Source organism: Rosa rugosa, chromosome 6 (assembly GCF_958449725.1).
Source record: "Rosa rugosa chromosome 6, drRosRugo1.1, whole genome shotgun sequence".
Taxonomy (NCBI): domain Eukaryota; kingdom Viridiplantae; phylum Streptophyta; class Magnoliopsida; order Rosales; family Rosaceae; genus Rosa; species Rosa rugosa.
Window position 1 is genome coordinate 35,734,447 of NC_084825.1, and position 20,741 is coordinate 35,755,187.

The 20,741-nt window shown below is 38.9% G+C and overlaps 4 protein-coding genes across 4 annotated transcripts; 2 read left to right on the top strand and 2 right to left on the bottom strand.

The window, feature by feature from the left end:
- The first annotated feature begins 2,635 nt into the window (after positions 1 to 2,635).
- LOC133714198 (transcription factor MYB17) lies at positions 2,636 to 6,082 on the top strand. The gene is made up of 3 exons (XM_062140286.1): positions 2,636 to 3,486; positions 4,630 to 4,759; positions 5,055 to 6,082. Exons 1-3 carry the CDS (start codon positions 3,351 to 3,353, stop codon positions 5,776 to 5,778), a joined length of 990 nt encoding a protein of 329 aa, XP_061996270.1. The 5' UTR covers positions 2,636 to 3,350; the 3' UTR covers positions 5,779 to 6,082.
- Positions 6,083 to 6,344: 262 nt separating this feature from the next.
- Positions 6,345 to 8,187, bottom strand: LOC133714199 (remorin-like). Its single transcript, XM_062140287.1, has 5 exons — positions 7,968 to 8,187; positions 7,832 to 7,879; positions 7,554 to 7,641; positions 7,186 to 7,267; positions 6,345 to 6,785 (listed from the first exon to the last, which is right to left on the bottom strand). Exons 1-5 carry the CDS (start codon positions 8,143 to 8,145, stop codon positions 6,591 to 6,593), a joined length of 591 nt encoding a protein of 196 aa, XP_061996271.1. The 5' UTR covers positions 8,146 to 8,187; the 3' UTR covers positions 6,345 to 6,590.
- A 9,446-nt stretch (positions 8,188 to 17,633) lies between these two features.
- On the top strand, positions 17,634 to 19,830 carry LOC133716675 (uncharacterized). The gene is made up of 6 exons (XM_062143351.1): positions 17,634 to 17,641; positions 17,839 to 18,258; positions 18,450 to 18,642; positions 18,744 to 18,808; positions 18,913 to 19,123; positions 19,256 to 19,830. The coding sequence occupies exons 1-6, from the start codon at positions 17,634 to 17,636 to the stop codon at positions 19,679 to 19,681; spliced, it is 1,323 nt and encodes a 440-aa protein (XP_061999335.1). The 3' UTR covers positions 19,682 to 19,830.
- Positions 19,831 to 19,871: 41 nt separating this feature from the next.
- Positions 19,872 to 20,689, bottom strand: LOC133716676 (actin-depolymerizing factor 10-like). Its single transcript, XM_062143352.1, has 2 exons — positions 20,547 to 20,689; positions 19,872 to 20,199 (listed from the first exon to the last, which is right to left on the bottom strand). The coding sequence occupies exons 1-2, from the start codon at positions 20,687 to 20,689 to the stop codon at positions 20,049 to 20,051; spliced, it is 294 nt and encodes a 97-aa protein (XP_061999336.1). The 3' UTR covers positions 19,872 to 20,048.
- Positions 20,690 to 20,741: the final 52 nt, after the last annotated feature.

The following is a 20,741-nucleotide window of genomic DNA, read 5'->3' on the forward strand; positions in this document are numbered from 1 at the left end:
CAAATTAAGCGCCTTGTACATGTTCTTGCCAACTGTTCTTTTGAAACGCTCAAACATGCTTACATACGTAGAGGTTTTTCAAAAGTTAATCAAACATATTGTTGTTTCACTTTGTTTTTTTTTTTTAAAAGAAGAAAAAGTACTAGAAATATTCTTGTTACGTGACGCTTCCACTCGAACCAATTTTATTAAAAATACCAAGTATTTCATAAAATTTTCAAGTGTTTTGTAAGAAGCGCTTCTATTAAAAAAAAAAAAAAAAAGAACCAACCTTTTTTTCTTGCCAAATGTTGCTAAAAACGCTTCTATTAATACTAAGGAAGCACTTTTGTTATTTTCATAAACAATTTCACACGGAGCTTACAGACGGAGCAAATCGAATTGACCTCCCTCAATTTTAAGGTTCAATTATATTCATAAAAAATGTTAGGAAAGTTCTACAATATGTTAACTTATGACATACATACAATTACTATTTTTAATACTTAGTTACTCAAACAAGAACCTAATTTACTCCAAGCTAGTCTCCAATAAGAATCTTATTTACCTTAACGAATACTTTTTTCTAGTTACAACAAGAGTTGTTCAAATGATAATATGAGTCCTCAGAGCATCTTTAGCAATGCTAGCCATTTTTTAGTTAAATTTTAGCTAAAATAGCTAGAAAGTCATTTTGGCTAACCACTTTAGAAATACGTATGTATCAATGCTCTCTATTTTAGCTAATTTTAAATTTATATTATTTTTTAAATGATGATTAAAGAGTTTAAATGTATTTATAAATTACATAAAATAACTTAAAATGAATGTTTTAAATTATAGAGAGTCTCATCTCGCTCTCTATATTTAGGAGCGAGATAGCTAAAAGTTATAATGGAGAGCCACTTAAGAGTCCGGTGCAGCTGCTAAAATAGATAAAACTAAACATACTCTCCAAAATAGCTAAAGAGCTAAAATAGAGAGTCTGCTAAAGATGCTTTCATAATGGTAAATATTACATCAAATATGTCATATACGAAAAATGTTATTATATTAACATACGATAACGATGAAATCTTAAATTTTGAGGATTCTCAAATTTCTTTTTATAATTTTTTCATACTTTGTCTAACCGCGTAGAACTCTATTTGTGTGCACACTAACCTAGAAAAACAAAGGTAAGATCAATGCTTCCTACATAAAAAGTTTTAGAAAAATTCTTGTACAGAAAAAAAAAAAAACTTTGCACGGCAATTCAAAATTCATAAAGAAACAATCTATTAAATTATTACAGTACAACTCGACTTGAAAACCAAATCATTCATAGCTACTGCCAATGATACAAAAAATAAAGAAAATGATGTATGCATGATTTACCTAAAAATAAAGATTTTTGAATATCCAACGTACACGATTCTGTCATAAAAAAAATACGTACACGACTGGCAACATGTGCTTGGCCGGCCAAGATGTTTTGTATAAATGTTCCGGCAGAATTTCAACCGTGAAAATGATTATGATCACGTCACGTTCCAAACACAAAATTCAAAAGCAACGAAAAAAAATGGTGAATTGGACCGATGGAAGTTAGAATAGCTCGATCATGTCACTTCTGGCTAGGCAGAGAGGCAGTCCCATCAAGAAATAGTGTAACGTGGGTATCCAGTCTTGACTTTCAAGTGACCACATTTATGACACTGCCTCAAAAAATTAAAACACCTTGCACTAGTCTACTACTTTTTCCGCCAACTTTGACTTCCGCAATATCAAAATCTAATAACAAACAAATAAATTTGTACAATACGGGTGTGTGTCGGTATTTGGGGTGACTGTTTGTGATAATTGGATGAGCTCATACCTCTATTATTGAAATAAATTAGTATAAGAGACGTATTTGAGCATTTCATCTCGGGTGGTAAAGACCCCATTCTTTAAACAGAAACAAAAACAAAAACAAAGGTTGTAAAGACCCGAAATACCAAAAGCCGCATCGGAGATCTTGTTCCGACTTAATTGTAGTGTTGGTTTGAGCAAACGGTGATTACCATTGGTTTGGCCGAAAGTGCAACTTAAACCGAACTTGTTTTAAAACTCCCAAATCATACGTCACAATTTTGAGCCATAACATCGACTAGAATAGACCGAAACAACTCTTATTATAAAATACTTTTTTTTTATTACAGTTAACGCTTATTTTCAAACTCCTCTTATTATTACATTCAATCTCTCCTCATCGTTTAGAGTGAGTTCATTCAATCTCTCATCATTTAGAGTGAGAGTTCATTGTACCATTGAATTCGTTCAATCTTGACCTTGGTCTCTTTTGTATTAATTATTGGTATAATGCAAGTTGAAGTCGCTTCAAACTGTTGATCAACATTCAACACCTTAAAAACAGAAAAAGAAAAAGAAAAAAAAAAAAGACATACAGCACTTTATAGAAACTTGAATTCAACTGACAGATGACGTGTCAGCACAGAGGTCATTGTGCCATACTACTCAGTCAACTTGGCTTCTTCCCCAAATTGCTCTCATTCACGCAGCGAGTCAAACCAAAAATCACACTGAAGCAAAAAAAAAAAAAAAACCACACTCCCTTTCCTTCTTCCCCACTCCACTTTCCCAAGGTCCCTAACCAACCAAAGGAGAGTAGTATCTCTACCTCTGTACAAGACCAAAATTTCAACACAGCAACCAAGACCAGCAAACAAAACCTCTTTTAAAATTTTGGAGAGCAAGCAAGCACAAGTCATATCATGGTCCGTACTCTGCAGCAAGTCACTGTCTTCCCCATTAATGCCCCTCATTAAATTTCACCCTGTCTTTCTGAGTTGAGAGAATCCCACCATTACTGCTCTGTTTTCTCTCTCTTACCAGTTGAGTGTAAATGCAAACCTCAAAAATGAGAAATCCCCACCATTAAAGTCTTTCCTGCATTGTTTAGGGCCCAAGTCTTACTCTTCAATGATGATTCAATTTTCCTTTCCTTTCCTTTCCTCCTTTCTTTCTCTCTGAACCAAACCCCAACACATTTATTGCAAGAGACAGCTTGAAACCAGCTACAGAGAGAGAGAGAGAGAGAGAGAGAGAGCTTTGTACCCTTTCATTTCCATTGGGATTTCAGACAAGCCCACATCCATTATTTGTATCACTGTTCTTTTGGCTTCAGATAGACATCACATTCCAGCATTTAATACCCAAAACTTTAGAACTAAAGACTGGGGCTATAAAGGGTTTTGCTTGGGGTGTTCTTTAATTGTTGGGGCTGGGGGGTTTGGTAGTGGTGGGTTTGTGTTTGTGTTTGTGTTGGTGGTGGTTGTGATTTCCCTCTCTTTCTCTCTCTTATCTGTTTGGAATTAAAACCAAGAGAGATGGGAAGAACTCCATGTTGTGACAAGAAGGGGCTGAAGAGAGGTCCATGGACACCTGATGAGGATGAGATTCTTGTCCATTACATCAACAAGAATAAGGGACATGGCAGCTGGAGAACTCTCCCACATCATGCAGGTTTAAATTTCTTTGTGTGTAATGCTACTCGTTCTATCTGGGTTTTGGTCAATGTTGCCCTTTTGATGGTAAAGTTCTTAGCTTTTGAGACCCAAAAGTTGTTTGAGTTTGTTGTTTTCTGGAACCAGAGAAAAAGTCCCTTTTTAAAGATTTTTGAACCCAAAAAGTTGCTTTGGTGGCTTGTTTTGTGAAATCAAAGAAAAGCTTCTTTTTTTTTTTCATAGGATGTGAAGTGATTGATAACTACTTGAAAGTGCTAAACCCCAAAGTTGCAAGCTTTTCTTCCTATTCTCAGAGGTGGAGAGTTGTGTTTGAACTTTGAGGGAATATGATTAAGCGGTTTTAGGCACTGGTCAAACCGTTTTAACCTTTTGGTTTACTTGAGATCTTTATCTTTTTCGGTAAGTTGGGTAGTATCTGTTGGTATACTAGTAAAGTCACTTCTTTGTTACGTTGTTCTTCTGTATCTTTCTTGTGTATGTGTAAGTAGGTGGATAATTCAGGAAAATTACAGTTACCTTCCCCTTTAACCTGTTTGTGGTTATGTAGTTTTGAAATTTCAAACGTTTTGAGCAATTATTATCTCTTCTAAAGATGCAACTCCTTATGAACAGTACCTTTTTGACCATTTGGGTGACTTAAATTAAAATCAAGTTCTCTTTTGATAAGTTGGATGGCATCTGTTCCCCTGCATAATGAAATCTGCTTCCTTGTTACTTCTGCTTGTTCTTTAATTTCCCCTTTTTATTTTGTATATGTGTGGATAGATGAGCATAATACAGCCAGCTGACTTCCCCTTCAACTTGTCTGTAGCTATGTAGTGGCTTTGCAATTCCAAATATTGAGCATACTTACTAAGTTCAGAAAACAGGCTTTAAAGTCTTTTCTGGACGCGAGGGATAAATCATTTTCAAAAATGAGAATATGTCTTATGGTCTTTTGAAGAAACTTCTCCGTCTATATGCCACTTCTTCACATAATGGCTTTGTTTCTTTTCATGTTCCTTATTTTCTCCCATTTCCCTGTGTATTTGTTTCGAGTGTAATGTCAAGTCAAATTTTATGGAAGTTATGTTTGATACAGAGTATTAAGTAAGACTATGGCATATGCTCTACATATTTATATGATTTTCTGCTTGAACAGGTCTTCTTCGTTGTGGAAAGAGTTGCCGGCTCAGGTGGACAAATTATCTGAGACCAGACATTAAGCGAGGCCCTTTCACTGACGAAGAAGAGAAGCTTATCATTCAGCTCCATGGCATGCTTGGAAACAGGTAGTAAATCTGTTATTCTCTGTTTGGAAAATTTCAATTGATTCAACGTTTGTTTACTGTGCTAAGTCAACCACAGTAAATAATATTTTACTGTTTGCTTGTGTAAACTGAAGCTTAAAGTTAAATTGTTATTTCTCATACGACCCTACCTCTATACAGTATATACATGAACTACAATTCAATTGCTGCATCTTAGTTTACAACTTTTTCAGACTGATGAGCATTTAGAAATTGTATGTCAATTGTGTTGTATCCTATTTCTAGTTATCTTAGTTGTGTCAAAAATAATTTGCAGGTGGGCTGCTATAGCTTCTCAGTTACCTGGACGAACTGACAATGAGATCAAGAACTTATGGAACACGCACCTGAGGAAGCGCCTTATCCGCATGGGGGTCAATCCACAAAGTCACGAGCCCTTTACCTCTGATGGTTCAACTTCCAAAGCATCAACTTCCATCGCGACACGCCACATGGCACAATGGGAGAGTGCTAGGCTTGAAGCTGAGGCTAGGCTGTCACGGGAGTCATCAAACTTCAGTACCCCACTTCTGGATAAATCTGATTCGGACTACTTTCTGCGCTTATGGTACTCCGAAGTTGGGGAGTCATTCAGAAAGTTCCCCACAGCAGGTAAAACTCCGTCTGATAGCCCCATCTCTGAGGCATCTTCTTCAGGGAAGTGTGGATCAATCTCGGCTGTGACAACAGAAATTGGCCATTGCTTAATGGGGTCATCGACCATGGCAGGCAATCAAGATGAAGATATAGAATACAAGGTTTTCAAGTCCATTACTGGTGAAGATATGGTCTACAGGATTTACAAGTCCAACACTGAAAATGTGACACGTGGTTCTGACTCTTCAAGCTCCAACAAATTAGATGACTCGTCAGAATCTGCAATGGATTTGCTGCTGGATTACCCCATTAACAATGACATGAGCTTCTTAGAAGACAATATGAATGACTATGCAACAAGCACTTCTACCAAGTTAGAAAATGCTTTCATTTGCCCTCTCTGAATCGAAGCAGGCCTCGGAGCTTCTTTTGTATCTGAATCTGCCGCTTAAGTTTTGCTATATGGTAGCTGCTTCCTATATTAGCTTTCAAATTAGTGAGAGCAAAGATGAAGGGTCCTGTTCCAAATTTTTGGCCCACTGTGAGGCAGTGCTGCTACCACTTGGTAGGATTTCCTTAACAAAGTATGTTAGGATTTCCTTAACAAAGTATGTTAGGATTCTGTATGTATAGTAGTTACAGATTCCACAATCGTTTTCAGACATCTTATATAACTTAGATGCTATCAAGTACTAATATTTTCCAGTTGCTTTCTCTTTTGGTGAAGAAATTATGCCATGTTATATGTCATCTGGTTTAGTTGCTTGCCATCTCATACATAACCCATCTATTCATCAACTTGGACAAAGGTTGAGAATTTATAACTGTTAGCATCATTGTATACTGGTTTCTTGAGTACATTATTGTGTTGGGGATCAACGAGAGTTTAATGCAGTAGAACAAATAGTGAAACCACGAGCACTGAAACAATCTAAAAAAAAAAAACCAAGTTGGGATTGCAAGATGAAAGTGTAGAATTGTCTATCTCATTACTGGAAAAAATAAAAAATAAAAAAGATACAATCAAATTAAAAATAGGAAACTGATTTCAGAAATCGAATACACTTCCTATACAGAGATGGATATAAAGAACACTTGCTACTTTTCCATTCAGGTTTTCACACAAAATGACAGACAACAAGCAGCAAAAAAGATATACACAAGTAAAAACCAGAAGCTACATTGATTGTTTTCAAACCAGACTCAAACAAATGCTTCAAAAACAGCCAAGGAACTTCTTTGGAACGCCCCCAGTTGCACGGTATTTAGCAGCCGTTTCCTCTGCCTTGAGAAGTTCTTGCCCTCGCTCTGCTTGAATCATTGCCCTCTTTTCATCTGCTTGTTTGTGAACCATACCAATTTGGTTGTTCATTGTTTCTGCATATTGTGCCTTTTTCTTCTCCAGTTTTTCCTGGTAGCATTTGAAGTTTGTTATAATTGAATTAAACTTAAAAGGAACTCTAACAAATTGCTTCAAACTCAGCCAACTTGGTTTCTAATTAAAGACTGGTTGGTTCCACAAATTGTGCCAATGCCATTTCTCCATTGAAACAAAACGGAATGATAAACAAACGAGTGTGCTTTATGGATCAATAAGAATGTGAATCTTTTTGTTTGTGAGCATACTAATCAGATAAGAGATCAATTTTTCAGGCATATTTGTAAGGTCAAAGAACCTGTTTGTGGAAAATAATTAAAAGGCAAAACTTTTCCTAAGCAGTGTAATGGAGTTTTTGGATGGACCATAGGGTCCAACATTCTATGGATGTATCTAGAACCAAACAAAAACTAGAAATGGAATTAGAATTTACCTCAATGGTTCTCAGTTTGGCTTCAATAGCTGCTTTCCTGGTGTTTTCCCATGCAGTAACAGTTGAGAGCTTCTTTTGTGCCCTGTTTGACACAGTTCATCAAGTCATTAGAACATGAAACTATTCATGTAATTGAAAAACTATGAAATGGTTAATTTCTTCCAGTAACAATCTGAATCTGAAATGGTTACAATTCAGTCATACTTCAACCTAAATACTAGTACTATGTTTTTGTGCCTCTTATGGTACAAAAGCACAATCCTATTGGCATATCACCAAATTAGCCAGAAAAAAACATCACCAATGAATCCCATAACACTAGTTGAAAGAGAATTAATCTGAGAGGGTAAAAAACCACAGGGCCTTACTTGTTCTCTGCCTTATCCTTTTCGCTCTCTTCCCATGCCCTCACAAAAGACATACTCTTTTCCTTCTCAAGGTTTGCAAGAGTCACATCTGAAAAAATAAAAACCACCATTAACAACACACCACATAAATCATCTCAAACAAATTCCGAATATCATCTCATTCCAACAATAACCAAAATAGTTAATCAAAACAACCGACGAGCTCACAAAACAGAGGTCACATGTTCAATTCTCACAAAAAAAAAAAAAAAAAATTAAAAAAAAAAAAGGTTAATCACCTCGATCATGCGATGCTGAGGGCTTCTTAGCAATGGTCTCTGGAACCTCTGTCACCAAGAAAGGAAACTTTTTAGTCTTACACGTACTACTTCGTTACTTTTTACTATACATTTCCATAGAGAAACTTAAACCTACTTTCAGGTTCAACGAAGGCGAGAGCTTTGGAGTCATCAACATGAGCAGCAGCACCGGGTGGTGGTGGGAGCAAAGCCTTCTGGTCGGTTGGGGCGGGGGCGGAGGCCAAAGGTGGCTCCGGCGCCGGAGTAGGCTGGGTTTCGACTTTCTTGACCTCCTCTTCCATTTTAGCTCCCATAAAAGTTTTCAATAATGCATGTAACGGATAACCCACTCCAGCACTCCTCTCTCTATTATAAATATCTGAGTGAGAGAGTATGCGGTGGACGCGAGGGTTTCTGGCCGTTGGATTTTTGATACGAGTGGATCACACGGCTTATATGCGTATTGGATTTCATGTCGACCGGGCCGTTTAAGCTGGTGGAGTTGCGCCACGTGGGCGCGGTTGAGATATGATTTTGTCGGCAAAGGAGGGCATCCGAAGTGACAACGTAATGGCGGGGCTTTTCTACGCGCGTACGAAACGCGGGGGCACCGATATTCCATTTCTTTTTCTTTATGTTTGTTTTTCATCTTTTCTTTGTGTTTGAAATTTTGAACAAAGGAGCATAACAATGGATTCTCTATAGTAGCTATGCTTTTGAGTATTGACCAGAAAAGGAGAGTGAAATTCAAGGTGAAAATATGAATTTTAATAGTAGTGCATGAACTCTCTTAATATAAATAATAAATGTCATGAGAGCGACATACAGTAATGTTTAGGTGACGATAAAAAAAATTTAATAAACATTTAATGTCTATAAGTGAAACATCATGATGGTTGAGCCTTGAGGTGATTTTATACACCGAAAGTGGAGGCTATGCACTTATGGTTTAGCTCAAATCAAACTCTTTAACTTAATTAACTGAATAAGTACATAAATTGAACGGGTGATGTTTTGAGTTCAAATTGCACACCTTTCAAATGTAAGATATTTTTCACATTGCTATATGATATTCTAAAAGTTTAAATTCATCCTTAAAATGATTTTTTTTAAAAGGCAAAAGAATTCTTGTTAACACTATAAATTGCTATTAACACAATATTTATACAATAAATAAAAAAGACATTTAGAGTGCGTCGATAACAATTCCCAAAATAATTGTAAGTTTTGAGAATGATATTGGAAATTTTTATATTATAAATTTTCATAAGCTGAGTTTTAACAAGATCGAACTACTTAAAATACGAGTTACTCATGAGCTTGACGAGCCAAATATTCATACTTCAAACTTGGCTAATTTTCTAATCAAGTTTAATATTTAGCTAGAACTCGGCTCATGTATTTTACAAGCACGAGACAAATAGCGGATACAATCGAACTCGAACTGTATCGTGCTTATTTACCGCCATAAATTATTTTTGAATTACCCAATTTTTTTAAAAACAAAATCTATAAAGAGTTCCACGCGCTTGGAGGGGCGTCCCTGTTCCAAAGCAAGTAATGAGGAATTGACAGCTGAGATTGGTCACCATGTTGGTGGTGCAGTTATGTGGAGGACTTCGCTGTTGGCCAGCTGTCAGTATCGCGTAGAATAGAAAGAAGAAGCAAGAACAGCTCGAATCAATGTGCCCTTCTTTCTCCATTATTTGCTTTTATTCGTCTTTAAGCTCTTGATTAGCCCAAATTTGCTTTGAGTGCTTTGTATCACTCACTGTCTTTACCTGTCTAATGCCAAGATCATTGCCTTTTCTTGCTGGATCAACAATGATAAGATTGACGAATAAGGACTTGGATAGTTGGATGTTGCCTTGATTCCAAATTAGGCTACTTTACACCCACATCAATCACTTTAATACTTCTCTTTAAATATTTTATAGTTAAGCATTAAGTGTTTATTGATCAACATAATTCATGATTAAATCCCATGAATGAGGCAGCATGGCCCGGCATAACCCAATTTTATACACAACTTAATCAAATTTGTTAGACTTTTAATAGATCTTGATAGATTTTCATATTCCTTTTACTATGAAATTTCTAATTTACTTTTTCAATATAAGTTGATATCATTAGATCAACAACAAATATGTTGTAGTATACTAAAACATACATAAAAAATCTGTCAAGAAAATCCGGAATAACCTTCCTAAGCTAGAGCAAACCATTAAAGATCACTGGGACGCTCACAATTAAGTAAGAAAACCTCCTACAGAAAGAAATCATTCAACTAGCTCTCACTTGCCAATCACGCAATTGTGGTACAAGCAAAAACTAGAAACGTTATAAAAGTGTTGATACCCAAAAAATCACAAGACATGTCGCACACACATTTCAACCCAAAAAAAGGAAACACACATGCGAACCACATTTATCTTTAAAAGTTGCATATTGAACCATCATGCCACGCATGTGGACCCAAGCCACAATTACACTCTTGAGGCTTGCAAAAGTGGGTGTGGTGTGGAAGGTTACGAAAATACATATTGCTCGTCTATTGATTTAGTGTTGTTGGTGATTTCGGTCTTGGGCCCGAAATCCAACCCCGATGACTTAAATCGATAGCGAAATGGTGAATATGAGATTTGGACCAACCTTTTTCCTAAAAACTCAAAACCCAAATAAACAGAAAGCCTAGCTTTCTTCCTCTTCATTCTAATCTTGCCTTCTTCCCCGTAGCAATTGTACACACACAGATCAAACTAAAATCCTCAAGAATGATCGATTCCTTCTGCTAGGTAGTGAAAGGGAAATCTTGTGACTAGTTAAGAGTGATGTCTTTCTTCCTTAAACGATGAGTTTTTTTTTTTTTTTTTTGAGAGAATTGTCAACTCATTGCATTGATCAGCGAAATTACACATAATGACCCATCACTGTGGGACTGTCAAAAGAGTCACTACCTAAGTAATTCAACCTTTTTAAAGATCATGAAGCCCTGCCAAAATCTATCCTAGAACATCCTAGAGAATCAAGAGGCCAAAATGTCCCGAATATTTTTGGCGACAAAACTCATTCTTGAGTGGTACCCGAAGTCATTCCCATCAGGAGAGGACTCACACATACCTCCTCAGAACCCACTTTCTCCCCCGATGGAGTATCTTCTCCCATCACAGACAAGGCATTGCCCACCTGTCCGTCAGCAGTCTCGGCAATAGTAATCTTCTGAACCACTCTCTTACTACGCACCCTTGGTCCTAACTGATTCTTGGACCCTTTAGGCCTACCCCTCTTATTCTTCAAAGGTGAGATTTTCACTTTCCCATTATCATTAGGTAAGCCAAAACCCTCCTCCACATCCAAGCACATTAACGCAGAAGAATCAGAACGCAGTTTAGCCTTCTTACCTGGACGAGCTTGCACAGAAAAAGCTGAGCGCTTCACACCACTTACTTGTGCTGCTTCTATAGCTATGGGAGCCACCGGTATATTCAGTGGGACTCCAGATTGAATGGGACACGGAGCATTCCAGCTTGGTATCCCCTTTAGCATCTCCATGGACCGGCCAACAATATCCATGAGATTTGGCACTCCAGTTGTTGCCATCGGCCCTAACAGGATTGGTGTAGGTGTCACAGGAACACCAGCGCTGCACCTTGGAGTCTCTGGCAGGATCACCTTAGCCGGCTCTTTCCTAGCTGCCGCCGGAGTCACCTGACCTCCCAATACTAACCCTGTAGGTCCTGTCAGCCCACCTCCACTTTTCTTAATCAAAAACTGATCACACACCCGATCACCATGGTCAAAAAGGCCACACTCTCTGCACCACCCTTTGACCTTCTCATAGAACAGATCCACCTCCGCCCGTACCGTCTCTGTAAAGCCAAAAGTCCGCTGCCCCCAGAGACGCCGGCGAACATCCAAGAGGACCCGGAAGCGTTGGTCAGGAGAACCCCGCTGCAGTGCAAACTTCTCTGCTCGCAGAAACCGGCCCATTGACGATCCAATCAACATCAACGACTCTTCCGTCTGCAGACGTGGAGGTAGACGTCGCACCGTGACCCATGTGTTTGGCTCCAATTTTGCTGCAGCTGGTCAACAGTCTCTTTTCTTGCGCGGGCGTGCCAGCACCGTTCGGGTGCGGTCGTCGGGGGTGTCCCTTGACCTGACTTCTTTCAAGCAATTGTGGACGAGGAGAGCACCAACCTCGTCGTGGGATTCTTTGTGCCTCGTGGTGAGGACTTTTGCTAATCTTCTTGCGTCACCAAATCGATACTCGATGTTGTAGATCGAGCAGAGCGAGAACCACCGGGAAGTAGAGAGAACTTGCTAAAGCGTGACTTTAGCTTGGCTGGGTTGCTAGGGCGTTACCCTTGCTTGGCTGGTTCTGTAACCGTTGTGGTCGCGGCACTACCGTCGGCTCCCGAGGAGACTAGGACCGAAGCACGTTGACAGAGGGTTTGGTGGCACTGAAAGTCGGCTTCTGGGAAGACTAGGACTAGGAGTATGATCACCGGTAAGAGAAAGAGAAGGAGAGGAGTTGCTCTTAGAGAGGTTTGCTCTAGAGAGAACTTAGATCATCTTAGAGATGTTGTTGTTGAATGTGAATGTGTGTTTTAGAATGAGAGGAGAAGGTGTTTATATAGGGAAGAAAAAGAAGAGTGAAATGATGAGTGGAAGAAAAATAATGAAAGTAGATCTAAGTTCACTTGTAAAATATGGAAAAGATAGAGAAAAGATGAAATGAAAGCAAAGCATGAAGGTGCAGCAACATGGAAGTGGTGATGATCTATTAAAGAGATTGTAGAAGAAAAATATATCCAAGGAAAAAGAGAAAAACATCTAGCTTTCTTCATGTGGGTAGGAAACATGAACATGTGAATATTGAGCTGGTTTTAGGTCAGTTTCTGCCCCTTTATTCCTTCAATTATTTCTCCAACAAGACTTCATTATATGCCTTAGACTTCTTCATATGAAATGTTCCACTATGAGTGTAGATCATCCTGACAAATTTTCAGATTTTTATTCCATGTGGTTGGGCCGAAAATGCTGCTGGACCTCTTACAGGTCCAGTTTTCCAGTTTTGCTTCTGTAGAAAATTGGGCTGATTGTTTGAAGGCCTTCCACTCAAAAAACGCTCTTGCACTCTTCATAAGAAATGATCCTTGGGCTGTCTAGAATGGATCTGGAAAGTTTCAGCACATTTCGATTTCATTTGGTTAGTCTGCCACCCCTCCTTCCTTGTCTAGCTCGGTTTTTCCTAGCCGAAGTAGGAAAATATGCTAAAGTTGACTTGTCATACTTCCATAGTAGGCTTTATTTAGCCTCTAAATATATATTTCGAGCTTGTCGAAAATATATAGCTTGAGCCACTGATATTGGCTCAATTTCTCCAAGACGTGCCTTGTCAGGCCAAAATGTTCATTTTGGGTCCAAACACCATGCCTCCAACGAGTTCAATGGAACCAACTCCGGCGCCCCAAAGCCATCATACTCCTCCAGCAAGAGCATCCGATTCTTGAAATGCCACGGGCCCCCGTGCAGAACTCTCTGACCTTCCTCCTTCACCGCAAAGCGGAACTGAAAGCGGTCCCCTTCAACCTTCGTGATCGAGAGACGATCACGCAGGCCCCATACCGCCGCCATCGCCTTGGGCAATCCAGCAGCATCCTCTGCCCTAGGTGCCAACATACGACCCACCAGATAAAAGCCAGACGCAGCAACAGTCGCTGCTCCAGCTTCCCCAAACTCCACCACCGCGTCATCCGTCAATGCAAGTGCCGCCGCCAGCCGAGTCGCCATAGCCTCTGCCATCACGCCTCCGATCTATGAGAACCTTCGTTCTCAACGTTGATATCCTCAGATCAGCGAAACCCTAGCCGCCAACCTCTACCCTAACCTTAAACGATGAGTTTACAAATTTCAATTCCCCTCAACCACCTAGTCTGCCTCGTTCCTTGTTTCCCGTCACTACAGCTGCCTCTGCTACAAGGAGTGTCAACCGCTGTGGCAACCATTACGTCCCCCAAGCTCTCATCTTCCAAGCAAGCATCTCTTTTCCTAAATTTAAGGCAAAGATTCTATATAGATTGATGAGAAAACACTGCTTTACCCAGAAATCCAAATGTTCTGAAGCTTCAAAGCCTCTCCAATAGAGTCTATAAAAGGAGAGCTTTTCCAGTGTAAAAGGGGGGAGCACAAATCGAGCAAAAGCCCAGAAAGTTGAGAAGCACCTATAGCAGTCATGCCTTCAAGCTTTCAAGCATAAACCCAGTCCTCAGCTACCCTTCCAAATCGTCCTTCAAGCCTTCCCAGAAATCCCAAATCCAAAAACTATCCAATTCTCTCACCGCAGTGTGTTTCTAGCTCCCACACCACTCTTCACGCTGCAAGCTCTGTTCATTATCTGAATCACACACAAAAATCCCCCCATTAATCAATTATTGGGTTGATTTTGGCCTAGTCAATGCTTAAAAAGAACCCTCACAAAAAGACTCATAGAAGTTTATCCAACCTTACACAGGCTCAATACCCTAATACATTAGGGCTCAGTTTGCCTAGACTTGAGCCCAAGCCCAAATCAAATCTTGCCTAACGGGAAGGCTTTCCTGCCTCATAAACCCAAGGTGGAGCTCACGCCCACAAAGTTGAACCCACATATTTGAGCCCAACAACCCAAGCTTGAATCCAGGCCCAAAGGCTCAAGCCCAAACTCGAGCCAATAGGGCAAAAACCCTAGGCCACTGCTGCCATACTGCCTCTGCCACCGTTAGGCTCTCCAGTGGCAAGACTATCCTCCATTGCATCGGAACTTCGATCAGAATCACCAACGGCCTGTTAAACACACGATGCGCCGCTCGACCAAGGCCGGAAACCAGGAAACCCAAGACGGTGCGAAACCTCCTCGACAACTCGGTAATCTGACCAAGATCCACCAAGTTGGCCTCCCTGGACCGTTGCCGATCTAACTCGATCCGACAGCGCAATAAACCTCGCCACTGAGAAGCCTCGCCTCTAAACAAGTCAAATCACTTCGATCTTCGCCAAACAGTAGATGCTAAGATATGCTTCTCATGACCCACGATGATGATGTGTCGGTGCTACACAACCGGCAATTACGCCACCGCCACGCTCTACCCAAAAAACCCTAAGGCTCTGCTCTCTATGAAGTCTCTTATAACTTTATTATCTTTATGTCTTAACTATGAAATTTCTAATTTACTTAATAGTATGACGATAAGATAAGAGAATGCTCTCGCTCCCCTCCCTAACTTCTCCTTGTGAGATATGACAGTGGCTTATCTTATTTCCGTTCTTTAGCATGTTGTTAATCTCTATCAAGGTCGGTTATGATAATTTGAGGACTCAAGGCAATTTAAATGCACAACACTCAAGACCTTGCATTGGGGCTCAAGTTCTAACTAATTTCTTTTTAATCTAATTGATATAAAATAATGATTAAATGAATCTAAAACAAATATTGCATAGCACCTGGATGAATGCAGTCTTGCTCACCTAAGGGATAATCTTAAGAGACATTTTTAAGGGACTGTGAGGGACAATTTGTTTTTAGCTGTCAGATTCATTTGTCCCTCGTAGTCCCTCAAAAATTGCCCCTTAGGCTTCGTTTGGTTCGCAGAAAGGAAAATAATTAATTTGTCATTCTCATGGGAAGGAAAATTAAATTTTCCACGAACTTTTTTTTCCGGTGTTTGGTAACATAAGGAAAATTGTTAAAAAGATTGTATTCAATGTAATAAAATAATGAAAAATGAGTAAATAGTGCAAGGAAACCGGGGGGGGGGGGGGGGGGTATGGAAGGAGAGAGCGGATCCTCTCCTGAGTAACTTTTTCACCTGAGCTTCCTAAGCTTTCAAGGAGATGAAGACACGTGTTTATTAATCAAATGCACAAGTACATATAACAATAAAGAAATTTAGATTTTTCTTATTAGTTTAGATTTTTTTTCGTTCTATTATTTTCCTTCGTTTATGGAACCCTACATTAGTAGCTTAGTTTATTTTCAATAATTCTCTATTTGTTAGGGAGTTATACACTTTTATGTTTTTTAGCGAATCTTATGGAGTATTACCGAAGGAGGAGACCCGCTATTTCGACATATTTGATGTCTAATGAGTGGACCTACTTTATGTACCACTGTGGGTACTAACATATCCTTCTTGTATGTCTTTAGATGATAACAGAATAGTGTGTAATGGTCATTCTGCCTTGAGATGAATATATTACTGCCTTTTGGGGTTTGATTAAAAAAAAAAAAAAAAAACTAATAAAGAAGTGAATAGAATTGGAAAAATTAGAGTTGAATTAGAGCTGCTTCTAATCATCCTTGTCTGATTTTAAACTTTTGCATCTTAACAACGAGCGAAATAGAAGCAGCCCAAGATGAAAGAAACGGGATAATGAGAGAGCAATACAATCGTTATTCTACTAAGCGAAGAAATGAAGTATTGCACTTTAGATAGTGAGAATATATCTGTTTTTTAATTTTATTTTTCCTTCTTTTGAGAGACTTTTGCTCTTGCTCAAGATCCTATACACAATGTTGGGCTAGTTTAATCATCGATGATTCAAACAAAGGACGGCCATCCCTGTCACTCTACTCTTGGTTGTGATGACCAATGACTATGCATGGGGGAATCAGTTACTCCCTTGTTTGGTCCCTCGATGATGTAGGACGAGAATGAGTTTGGTTTAGCCGAAAAACTAGAAAAATAAAGAAGCGGCGTGGAATCAAGAAGAGTGATTGGAAAATAGGTAATTCACGCATAATGAGGTTACTAGCCACTGCAATATCCAAGAAAATTTGGTTTTGGACTTTTCAGGTTTCTCGTGCGAAAAGTCAGGTCTTAATTGTGAATCAGATTTGATCAACTTTTGGCCAGAATGTCCGTTTGAGATGCATGGTACATTTCCAGAATGGGAACGACGAGATCTTCAAGACTCAATTTAGTGAGCCCTAACAGATTTATGCCAAAATATATCGTTTTAATTATCCGATTTGAGATTTAATATTTTTAGGCTTGTCTTACATTTGTTTTAGGACTCTTTTTATTTTAGGTTTTTAGTTTCCTTTTTAATTTGGATTCTTTAGGATTTCTTGACAGATTATGATTTAGGGTTTTGGATGCCTATATAAGCATCATTATGCTTTGTACTAGAATCAGTTTATCATATCAAATTTAATAAAATATAGAGATTTTTCTTTATTTCTCTGGTGGACTCCAGAACTATGTCTTTAGGGTTTATCGCGCTTGTAAACCCCGTTACTTCCGACTGCGTTACTCGACCTCTCATTTCGACTGAGGCGATTTTGAGGCAAACATCCCTATGTATTGACTTGCAGTTTAGGAGGGAGATGCTCACTCCAATTGGCGTTTGGGACCTGAGCATTAGTAAGCTGGTTTATCAAGGTTGGTTGTTTAGGGAAAATCATAACCAAATTGAGCATATTAATAAATTATGGAAACTCGATATCCAACCAAAAATTAAGCTCTTTGGATGGCTTCTCCTAAGAGGGAGACTGAAAACAAGAGATTGGCTTTCTAGATTTGGTTTAATCAATGATAATTCTTGTCCTATGTGCAATTTAACAATGAAACTGTAGATCATCTCTTTGGATATTGTAGCTTTGCAAATGAAGTATGGAAATTAACAGGTGTGCATACAAACTTGGACTGGACTGAGGGTTATCTTAAGGTCTTCCAAGACGTATTGTTGTCTAGACCTTATGATAGCCAACTTTATACCAAATTGATTATCTCTTGCTGGAAGATTTGGAAAGCCAGAAATGGCAAAGTATTTAGAAATGCTCATTTAAATCCACAGTTTGTGGTAGCAGCCTCAACTGCGAATCTGCGATACTAGCTATTATCGATCAGCTCATCAACTGGACAAGAAGGAAGAGATTCTTCTCAAAACCAACCTTCCACCATACGGTGGACTTCTCCTTATGCTTGTGCTGTTAAACTAAACTTTGATGGCCCTGTCAACAGAACTTCTACTGGTGGTGGTTTTGTTGTACGTGATAATCGTGGCAGACCTCTTATTGCATCCACCAGACAAGTCGGCAATACTACAGTTCCCTTAGCAGAAGCCCTTGCTCTAAGAGACGGACTTAAAAGTGCCAAAGAGCAAGGCTACAACACAATTGAGGTGGAGGGAGACTCCAAACTAGTCATTGATGCTGTCAACAACGTCATTCAGCCGCCTTGGCGCTCAATCAAAATCATCCATGATATCCAAGCTATTGCCACAAGCTTTGAATCGATCTCTTTCAAGCACATATTTAAAAAAGCAAACTTCGTGGCGGATGCTTTAGCTAACTTAGGTCATAGACATGAAAATGGCACAATGTGGACTAAGAGGATCCCTATTGAGGCCTCAAGAACCTTACTGTTGAGGCCAAGCATAAGGTTTTCGAACGCTCTCACACATGCGAAAAAAGAATGATTTGGAAGGATCAATTTAAGATTTTTAATTTTTTTTTTTGAAGTGCCCGAGGGCGAAAATATATTCATAAGGCAGAATAGGTCATTACATATCATTCCGCTGTCATCTAGACAGACAAGATTTAAATTTGTGCTAAAGTTTTAAATTTTGATAGGGCTGAGACCAATATAAAGCCATGGAAAAACTTATTGCCGAGCATAAAGGAAGGCAATAAAAGAACGAAGTGGAAGGATAGGGTGCCCTATGCTTACTGGAAAGGTAACCCAAATGTGGCTCCAACCAGGAAAGACCTTCTCAAATGCAATGTTTCAGACCAAAATGACTGGAATACACTCTTATACATACAGGTATATATTAACTTCCTCTATTATATCTAATCACATATGACTGTAATTTTCTTGGCTTTTAATTTTAAACACCAAATGATAGATTGTTTACTGAACTTCAGAATTGGGAGAAAGAATCCAAAGAAGGGTACAAGCAGTCCAGCTTAGAAGATCAATGCAAGCACAGGTAGCTTTTAAATTTTATTTTGAAATTTCATCTTGACAATTTTAATCTTTTACCTTGTTTCCCACTTCAACTAACTGATATACAGAGAACTTCGGTTTGTGCAGGTACAAAATTTATGTAGAGGGATGGGCATGGTCTGTGAGTGAAAAATACATACTGGCATGTGATTCTATGACCTTATATGTAAACCCTCGTTATTACGATTTCTACATGAGAGGCATGCTACCATTGGAGCACTATTGGCCCATTAGGGACAACAGCAAGTGCACTTCTCTCAAATTTGTTGTGGAATGGGGCAATAATCACACGAAAAAGGTTAATTTTAGTCCCTCGTCCCATTGTTTGTCATTATACGTATGTACAGTCTGATATGCTATGTTTTTAGGTGGTCTTTAACATGTAGTCTTATCAGTATAACCTAACTGGGATTTACTAAAAATATGACAGGCAGAGGCAATTGGGGAGGCAGCAAGCAACTTCATACAAGAAGATCTGAAGATGGACTATGTGTATGACTACATGTTTCATGTACTGAATGAATATGCAAAGCTCTTGAAATTCAAACCGACAATACCTCCCAACGCATCGGAACTATGTTCTGAAACAATGGCATGCCCTGCAACTGCCACATGGAAGAAATTCATGAAGGAGTCCATGGTGATGTCTCCTAGTGATGAAATCCCATGTTCTTTGCCTCCTCCATATGATCCTCAAGCTCTTCGTGATTTTCTTGAGAGAAAAGCCAACTCAACTAGGCAAGTGGAAGCTTGGGAAAATGAATATTGGCAGAGTTCTAATAAAAAACAACAGTGGTCCTTTTCTACATACATGTGTTCTCTAGTGCGTTTCCTATGTGTTCCATTCCCTTCTTAGAAGATCAAACTGAAACCTGGATACTGACAATGGCAAAAGATCATGCCCACATAATTCTGCTTATTGGGATGTAACACTTGGAATTCCTAGCTAATGATTAGATGCTCCAACTTCTATTGTATTCATACTAAACACAACTTCAAAATAAGTAAGATTTTTGTTTTGTAAGCGAACATAAAAAAATTAATCTGATCACATAAGCCATAGCAAACAAATACTTTAGATTTGAATCCACAGCTGATCTGAAAAGCAAGTAATCAGTATAAAATAGCTCACTCACAGTCACAATTAACTAAGAAAATTTAATTTGATGATCATCATGTGACATAAAGACAGTGAGGGATGAATGAATTCTCTACATGAGGATTTAGAGTGCTCGGCCTTTTATGATATCCAAACTCATCTCACTAGGATCTGTTGCCTGCAACTCCACTTGAATGCCATCCAATTCCCTCTTGAATCTGTCCTTGGAGCTTGCATAAAGCATCTTACTTCTCACCCTTGACGTATCAGGTGACCTGTTTACAACAGAAAACAGCCAATTACATGGTCTAGCTTGGGTGAGCAAGTTGTGAATAATGCACCAGTGTCTGAAGAGTAGCTTTGTTCATGAACCATGTATCACAAATTACATGTTCTCAATCATATCAGATGTTTGACATGCTATGGAGAAGTATAATTTGAGTTGGAGAAGCTTTCAAGTGCTTTTACAAAAAGCACTTAAAATTTTAATAAAACCATTTATTTGTGCTTATTCAGGTAAAACGCTTCAGTATTGTCAAATAATGACACCCCATATATGCGTATGCTTATAGATTGCTAATCAATAGTTCATATGCTTTTTATGGTCTACATATATACTAACCATGCAATGAAGAAGATTTTGCTTTTTTGGCAGTTCTCATCGGTTGTGAAATCAAAATCATAGACAGCATAGCGACACTCATCAGCAGGTATGGACTTAGTGAAGTCCTCGTAGCATAGCGCGCGGCACTCATAGGCAAACATCCCTATGTCTTGACTTGCAGTTTAGGAGGGAGATGCTCACTCCAATTGGCGT